At 61.3% G+C, this 9,074-nt stretch overlaps 1 protein-coding gene across 1 annotated transcript; it reads right to left on the bottom strand.

The window, feature by feature from the left end:
- Positions 1-53: 53 nt before the first annotated feature.
- Positions 54-7,865, bottom strand: SDRG_16471 (hypothetical protein; the record flags this gene model as incomplete). The annotated part of the gene is made up of 7 exons (XM_008622684.1): positions 54-116; positions 201-344; positions 388-693; positions 739-1,314; positions 1,362-1,439; positions 1,486-2,003; positions 2,054-7,865. Coding segments are annotated over 7 exons (7,497 nt in total), but the record flags the coding sequence as incomplete, so codon positions are not given.
- Between the last annotated feature and the right edge of the window lie 1,209 nt (positions 7,866-9,074).

Here is a 9,074-nt window from a genome sequence, read left to right as displayed (position 1 = left end):
AGCTGCTTGTGGTAGCTCGTGAATGGCTGCAATCGCAGCAAAAAGCCAATGACAAACGCAGAGCACGAGTAGTGCGTGCCATAGTGAAACGGCGGTAGCTGGGGCATGTCGTCCTCCTACGCTCATGTAGCTGTAGTATCCTATCCAACGTAGGGATAGGATACCGAATGCGGCGTCTGGAGCGACCGCTGGTACTCGACTTCGAGCACCTTGTAGCGCTCCGTGAAGAACGCCAAGCTCGCGTCGTTCTGCACGCCAATTGGCCGCGAGAGATTGCGAAAGGTCGCCGGGTTGGTCAAATCAAGCGTGTCACTCGTATAATCGGACAAGACCCACGGGAAAATCTACGAAAAATTTGGGAAAATGTTTGTTGCAACTTTGAAATACCGGGTACTGCGCGAGATCGTTGTACGTACGCCCCGCCACCGTGTTGAGATGCATGAGGTACTCGAAATTCGAGAGCTTTCGGTCGACCCAGCGCTGGGTCGCACTCGAGTGCTCGAACCGCGCGCGCGGCGTGCGCCCGAGCGACGGCTGCAGCGATGGCGGTTGCATGAAGCGGAGCGTTTGCTGCAGCAAGGCGGCAGCTTTCTTGTCGAGAAAATGCACGAAAATGGTCGCGCCATCGCGAAAGAAGAACTCGAGCGCCGAGGATCGAAACTGGAACCGACGGCTCTCGACTTGCAGCAAGCCCTACCCACAAAGTATTTGTCGTGCGTTAGAGCAGAGGAGACTCACCGGCAGCGGCCATTTGATGTGCTTGCTCGTTGCTTGCACGACCAGACTGAGGTACGTCGGGTACAGATGCAGATGACATGGCTCGTGCTTGGTCTTGGCGATCCACATGCACTCGAACGACACGATGCGTGCCCCGGGGTCGATGCCGTCGGTCAGCGCAACTAGCGGCGTCTGCTCGTTGCCGGCTTCGTCGCGCATCTTGAGCTTTTCGTAAAAGTCTTCGTTGTACGCGGCAAGCGCCTTGGCCTGGAGGAGCTCGGTCGCCAGCGACAGCTGCGCATCTGTTTGCGAGATGGTCGGCGGCTCGGTCAAAGCCATCGGCGTCGCATCCCGGGCGTAATACCGCTTGAGTTTACAGCGCTCTCGCCGCGCGTTCTCGGCGCTGTCAAGCTTCCAATGCACGGCGACGCCGCGGCTACCGTCATAGCCCCACGATGCGCGCTCGTTCGTGAGCGATCGCAGCAGACGCTGCCACGTGTGACTCGCGTGTACGCGCTGCTTCTCGTACGAATCGCTCGTTAGCTTCCACACCGACCGCTCCCACTGCATGGCGCTGCTCAAGATGTCGTCCATGGTCTAGTGTCATTCGATCAGCGATAGGAACGTGATGCCAAGGACATTACCTTGGACGTATACCGATGGTGGTGGCACTGCCGTGCAAGCAGCTCCCAGTGTACTCCAGCCAGCGACTCGCGTGCGACCTACGGGCAAATGTCAAAGACCACGCAGCGTTGATCGAGTGTATACGATTTGACGCCGCTCGGAGGCCATCTCGGCTGCCCAATGGCCGCTGTCGTCCGTCATTGGGTCGTATGGCGGCACAAGCACGTCCCAGTGCGCCCACTCGAGCGACGGCAACTGCAACGCACTCCGCAACTCGGCCAACAACGCTGTTGCCACCAGCTCGGACGACGCCGTTGGCGCCACAGACGACGTCGACGACTGCTGCAGGTCGAGGAAACGCAGTTGCAGCAGCGCCTTGTGCCGGCGTGCAAGGTCCAATGTTGTTTGACGCAACTCGCCCTGCGGCTCGGCTCTGCAGAGGCCCGAGACGACGGCCAAGGCGCGCAGAATGTACCGCTGAGCGTCGCCGCGGGCGTGGGGGCACTGGTCATGGAAGAGGTACTCGTGGAGCAAGGGCACGGCGTGCTGCAACGGCAGCAGGAGACGCAAGACCGCACGCACGACGCCGCCCTTTCGAGCCGTCCACGACTGCGCCGTCTCGAGCTCAATCGGAAATGCCGTCCAGTACAGCATGTCCATACCTGTTCCATGTGTTTATATCTGCATCAAGATCCACAGAGAGAGGACGTACGCCGAAGCAGATGCAAGAGCGCTTCGACAAGCGCGACCGTCGGCGCGGCGCGACACCGGTCGTCTTCGACTACAAACACGAGATGCCAGACGTTGGCGTGCACGAGGAGCCACTGCTGTCGATCCGCGTCCATCGGGTCGGACGAGGCGTACTGCCATTTCGACCCGTGGGCTTGCAGTCGGCTCGGCACATCCAAGTGCCGCAGGTGTTGCAGCAGCTGCGTCAAGTACCGCTGGCGCATTTCATCGGCCAGCGATTCTGGCGATAAGATCGCATCGAGAAGCGCGAGACACCGGTGCACGGTGACCCAGCCGTCGACAGCCGTCGCGATGCAGTGCACCGACCACGTGACAGCGACATTGAGCACGACTTGTCGGTCATCGTCCGTCTCGCAGCGCTGCAGCACCAGCATCCACGACCGCAGGACGCGGTGGTGACACACGAGCTGCAAAAGCCGCAGCTGATGGTCAAGTCCGCGCAGCACATCGAGGCACGTGGGTAGTGACGCGCGGGGCATGGCCGCAAACAGCGCTGGCACGACAACGTGCCGACGGTCGTTGACGAGGAGACGCCAGCAGAGCAGAACCACGTCGTCGTACGCCTCGGCCGGTACGAACGCTAGTGCTGCGAGTACGTGTCCGACAGCGTCCGACGGTATCTCGTACATCGTCGTCGTCATCGTCGTCTCGGTCACACTGTCATCGTCCGAGAGCTCGCTGAAGCTGTAGCTGCTCATGCGGCGAAGGTGCGACGCGAAGCGCACGTCGTTGTGCGAGGCCGCAAGGCGCGGCTTGAACGCAAGCGCCGTCGCAAGCACGGTCGACGGCATCGACACCGAGTGCGGGCGGTGCGCCACGGTCTCGACCGGCGATACACTCAGACACTGTACGACAATTTCAAGCCCGAGCAGCTTGAGGTGTCCAGACAACTGCGGCCGTCGGAGCACGAGCGCCACGACAGCGTCGGCCGCCGAGAGGGGCGAGCCAAACCCGCTCCACGGCGTGACGCAATAATGCGGGTCCAAATTGGCATCCGGCGTGTTGACTTGGCGCCGGACCTCCTTCTCGACAAGCGCCGCGAGCGTTGGCGCCAGCGTTGGCTCGGCAAAGAGGCGGAGGAGCACGTTCAGAACATCTTTCTTTTGCATATCGTCGCCCGAGAAGGCGAGGAAGCCCGTGAGCGCGTTCACATCGGCGGCCTCGAGGCTTTTCTTGGTGCGAAGCAGCGTCTCGAGGAGTTCGAGAAGCGCGTCGCGCACTTGGTGGCACTCGGCGGCACTCAGATGGGACGCCACATGTGCGTGCGTCTCGGGGTGACACCACTCGCGTCGATTGAACATGGCGCCTTTTTCAAAGTGGCTAGGCGACAATACACCCGCGGTTGCGTCCATGCAGCCGCCTTCGCTCGCCCAAATTGCAGTCGGCGGTGTAAACCAATAGTGTAGCCGGAGATCGTCGAGGAGCTTGCGCACGGTCAGATGCGCCGGCCACGGCAAGCTCGGTGAGAGCACGAGCCGGCGCAGCGTTGCCACCGCGTACAACTGCACGTGGAGCGGTGCAAACGACCAGAGATACAAGTTACCGAGCCAGTGCTTGATGATGAGGCCTTGCACAGGTCGTGGCGCGTCGAGCAAGAGCGCCGTCATGACATCAACGACCTGAATCGTACGGTGCTGCGGCGCCATGCGACTGAGAAGATATGCCACGACCCGCACGCCGTGGCCTTCATGAAGAAATCGCTGGTTCGCACTGTGGTCGTGCTGCAGCGCCATGAGCAGCTGCAGCACATTCGCCGTCAGATCCGGACTCGGCTCATAGTCAAACAGCGCCAGCAGCGGCAAGACGACTGCAATGCCACCGATGCAATCGAGAACGTCGACGACATACCGCGTGTACACGTGGTACGTGCCTTCGAGACGTCGCGCCGCGAGTTGATGCGGTGTCGCCTCTTGAAAGTGCAAGCTGCCGTTGAGAAAGTACTGGCCTTCCCACACGCTCGGGTGGTAGCTCCAGAGAAGCTCGTCAAGGAGCGGGTCTGGTCGCGCCAAGAGCATGTCTGGGCCGCGGCGGTGCAACAGTCGCACGTGCTCGCGCGAGAGCGTTCTTCGAAACAAGTAGACGGCGCCCAGTTGCAATCGCCCGAGGTGCGTCACGCCGACATCGCAGCCAATGTGGCACGACGTCACGGCCGCCAGCTCGATCGACGGCACGTCGTTCGTACTCCAGACCACGTCGCCGTCAAGACACACGCTCGCTTCGGGCCGCGTCCGGAATGACCCGGATGCGTGGGACCAGCTCAGGCAGTGCCACGTGTGCGGTACCAAGGGTACGTTCGTGGACACAAACACATTCTGCGGCATCGCATAGCACAAGACGCCCGACTGCACATAGAGATGGTAGCCGTCACCAGTCTCGTCGCGGATCGAGAGGAGCGTCTGCTTCTTCCGCGACGGCGCCTCGTCGAGACGGACCCACGTGTGCAGCGTGTAGCCGCGCGACGGCAGCGTAAACGACGGTGCGACATCGAGACCCGACTGCTCGCCATCGAGAAAGAAGAACCGGCTCGGGCCCACGCGCTTGGGCGTGACCATGCGGTAGAGGGCGTGGACAAGCGGCGCGGCGTGCGACGCCATCGACGGTTTTTGCAAGAGGCGGAAGAAGCGCTTGAGCTGCTTGACACCAATGCTGTGGAGGCCAATCTCGACCATGATCTGCAAGAGGCCATCGGACACGACGTCGGCTTCCAGTAAATCGAGGATCTGGTCGAGCGTCGCAGGCTGGACATAGCAGCACATCGACCGGTTCAGCACCGCGTACGTCGCCGCGTCAAAGAGCTCGAGGAAGCGTCCAACGACAACATGTTGCACCTCGACCACACAGCGCCGGAAGAGGAGCCAGAGCACGGGCACCGCGTCTGGGTTGTGGATCCGACAACCGGCACGATCGTTGTCGACCATCATCTTGAGAAAGAGCTCCATGGTCGCCAGCGAGATGGCGTCAGGCTCGGCGGCCAAGCACACGTCGACAAGAGGCGCGTACGCGACGCGGTCGTGATCGTGATCGTCGATTGCCGACCCGAGGAGCGACCGAAACTCGGCCTTGGACTCGCGGTTACCCGCCATGAGCAACGTGAGCACGGCGCCGACAGCTCGGATTACGCTGCCATGGCCCGGTGTCTCGACGTAATGGCGCGAGTGGAGCAAATTGGTGAGATGTACAAAGAGCCCACAGTCTCGGAACAGCTTTTGCGCCGCCGTCACGTACACACTCGATGCCAGCACAGAGTCGAGGACATCGACGAGCGCCATGACCACGTCGCCGACGCCACGCTGCGTCTGCGAGATGAGCTCGGAGAGTGACTGCGTGTACAGCTGGAAGAGCTGGGCGTGGAGCACGTCGGCCGATGTCGCAGCCACGTGCCGGCCAAAGAGAAGCTCCAGACCCGCGTGCAAGAGCCCCGGCAGCATCTGCAGTATGTACGGGACACACGTCGGGTCGTGCAGCAGCTGGAAAAGCGCCGGAAGGAGCCCGCAGCGCATCGTGAGCTCGACGTCGAGGACATCCACAGCCCGCAACGGGGTCACAAAGACGTGGAGGAAGCGAAGACTCGCTCGCCGGGCAAGTGACGACGCATCACTCTCATCGATGGGCCCGAGCAACCGCGCCACCAACGGGACATGCGCAAGAAAGAAGGCGTCAAAGGCGGCACCTTCGGCGTAGGCCAGCTGCTCGAGCACCGAGAGCATCGAGAAACGGAACCAAGCATCGTTCTCCTGACTCGTCGCGACCAGGCTCTTGAAGACTAGCCCCAAGTACGCTGTCTTGTCGGGAAGCGCGTGCATAATCCGCAAAAGCGTGGCCAGGACGACCGCATGGTACGTGGCAAAACAGCTGCGCGGGCCCTTGTCGAGCGCCGCGATCGTCGTCGACACATCGCCGAGCCGCAATGTGCGTGGATGTAAACAGCGCGCGCCGAGCGCGTCAAAGAGACTCGGGTGCCGCCACAGAAACGGCCACGCGTCGGCGTCACGCAGCGTAGTCGCGACGACCGTGCTCTGCGGATGCAAATGAAAGACGTGTCGGAGGAAGCACGCAGCGTGGAGCTCGACGCTGACGCCGGCGACGTGGCGGCGCGCAGCGCGGCTCCAGTTTAATGCCACAAGGATTATGTGCTCGAAAAAGCCAGCGATCGGTGACGCGCTCAGGTCGACCGGCATCGTCGTGTCGAGGAAGCGCACCGCCGGGGTCGCAAACGTGAGAAAGAGCGTGTCAAACAGCGCCTTGTAGCAGAGGTTGGCGTGGTGCCATGCGTGATGCGCCGGTGTCGACAATGCGAGGCGCTGCGCGCCACAGGCCGCGACTAGCCCGGTCGCGACAAAGCGCGTCGCATGGTGCTGACACGCATAGCACAAGACGCGGTCGCCGGTCGCAGCTTCCACATCCGAAAAGAGATCGCCATGCAGCGTCAGCGCATACGTCGGGTGTTCGCCGGACGTCCGCGGTTCGATCGTCGTTGTCGACGATGCGAGCTGCAGCGACGTGTCGAGGAGCCAGCGCAGCGGCGACTGTACGAGGCTGAGCTTTTCGGCAAAAACGAGCCAGAGATTATCGGCGGTCGCACACACTTCGAGGCCGACACGGAGCACCATGGACGTGAGCGACGTCTCTTGCGCCATGCGCTGGGCCGAGCCCGATGGCTGCTTGGCGTCCAAAAGCAGCACATCAAAGAGCGCTGATAAGAAGGCGTCCCCAACTATCGGCGCCGACGACGTACTTCGGTGGACGCAGAGCAGCGCCCCGAGGAGTCCGAGCACATCGAGCTGCAGCGGGATCCATGGCGACACCACGTGATGCGAGGTGAGGTCGGCGGCCCGGGTCGCGGCGAAAACGACGAGAAGGCTCTCGATACAAACGTGTTCAAAGGCGCGAAGTGGCGGCAGCGCATAGAACGCGTGCTGCAGAAAGCCCATCGGCGTCGGCTTCTTCGAGTCAAAGTAGTAGTCGGTCCACTCGTGGTGGACGTCGTCAAGCGCTGACAAGCACGCATCCGAGGGGTCAGCGCTTCCGGAAGCAGTGGCAGGTGAGAGCAGGTCGGGCATCGCGACGTCGACGTCGGCCCACTGCTTCCAGAGCGCGCTGGACCCGACAAAGCACACCTCGAGAAGCCTTGCCCAGCTCCGTAGCGTATCGTAGAGGCAGATCCGATCGTCGTCGTCATCGCTGTCGCCGTCTCCCTCGTGTCGCACGGTCACGTGATCGAGCCATGTTTGCAGCAGCGTCGTCAGGGGGCCAAAGAGGCAGGCGATGCCGGCGCCGTCGTGAAGCCGCAGCACGATTGCTTGGTTGCGCTTCCAGCGCAGCGCCTTGGACAAGACGCGAAGCGCGACCGAGAGACGAACGCACAGCGCGTGTTGTAGCGCGTACAGCATCTCGTCGACGACCAGCGTGAGCGCGCCAAGTGGCCAGTCGCCCGCGCTCATCGTATCGTAGCCGACGTACGTTTGCTGGAGCACCTCGACGTCGTGGAGGAAGCGTGCCAGCTCCGACGCGGGCCGCTCATCTACCTCGAGGTGGTTCAAGTGGAGGTAGCGCTCCCATATGGCAGCGAAGGCCGAACCGCGCAGATCCATGGGCCTGTCGTCGGCGCTCCACGGGGCGAAGCAGCTGTCGGTCGACCGGTAGGCGCTTGGCGGTGCGGCGAGCACGTCCGAGACCGAGTACGGGGCGCTCTCCACGAGGTCGAAGCCCATGAGGTTGTGGAGGAGGACGTCGCCGACAATGCTGCCCTCCGTGCCATCGCCGGACTCGTCCATGCGCCTGATTGGGCTCGTGGATATTTCCTGCGACAATGAATATTATGGCCTGCAACCTGATCGGAGATAAACGGAAATAGTGTCGGCCGAGAGGCACATTGGGCAGCATTGTACACAAACAATCGTACACTATATAGAGTGCATTGCCAAAAAGTAGGCCCCCCTCCCTTGAAGTGCGTCGAAAAAGAATCGACATGCAAAGGAGAAGGGGGCGTAACATCCGTGGGGACCCTCGTTTTTCAGGCTTTGTGCGAACAACATGGGGCGAGTAAAAATACTTCGCGCAGCGCATGCAAAAAAAGAGGGAGAAGAATGTGGGAATTCATTTTATTACGCGACCGGCTTTTCGTCCGGCGGCCCGCGCTGGGTCCACTTTCACGGCATGAGACATGGTATACATGAATCAAGATATTTTAATGCGCTATTGCGCGAAGTCTGCTTCATTCTAATTGGCTAAAATGCCGAGCTTTTTGGAGAGCTCGGCAATCTTGTTGGCCAAAATGCATCGCTGCGATCACTCTGCGAGTGCTGAGCTGCGATTGCTCGTTTGTAGAACGCTCGCTCGATTGTGGAACGCGTGCGACTCAAACATCAACATGCAGTCTGCGACACAAGTCCTCGCCACGGGTCGATCGAGAAGCACAGGCCCGCGGCTCATCGTCGACAACAAGAACGTCTGCGGTCTCTGCAAGAAGCAAACGATCCACGCGCGCGGGTGTCCCCAAGGAGCGGCCGCCAGGTAGGCGCGATCAATCAAATGACTTGGACCAACGAGTCGCGGGCGATGCATAGGAAGCGCGCGACCAAGAAGCGCGCTGCCGTGGTGCAACAGAGCGTCTTCAAGCACGCTGTACGTGGGCTGCGTGCTCGTATCGACGAGCATGTGGTGTCCGCTTCTGCATCCCCATCGACTCGCGTCGGGCCTCCGGTGGCCGAGGTGGCAGTCGACAACGGCATTACCCCCGCACTGTACGATCTGAATGTCATTGCTATATCACGACCCTTACAGCCAAAATTCTCACATAGGGATGACAGCGAGGAATCCGTCGAGTCCACGTTTCTGGAGAGCGAATGGCAGCGGCGCCTAGCTACATTGCCGGCGCTAGACAAATTGAAGCCCAGTGCAAGGACGCCTCTTGATCGTCAGCTGTGGCCCTCGTTCAAGTACACAATGTCGGACCCCGCACTCGACATGAAGGCGCCCATCGA

This window comes from Saprolegnia diclina (assembly GCF_000281045.1).
Source record: "Saprolegnia diclina VS20 unplaced genomic scaffold supercont1.129, whole genome shotgun sequence".
In the NCBI taxonomy this organism is placed as follows: Eukaryota; Oomycota; class Saprolegniomycetes; order Saprolegniales; family Saprolegniaceae; genus Saprolegnia; species Saprolegnia diclina.
The sequence above is the reverse complement of the archived record's forward strand: the minus strand, read 5'-3'. Positions and strand labels throughout refer to the sequence as shown.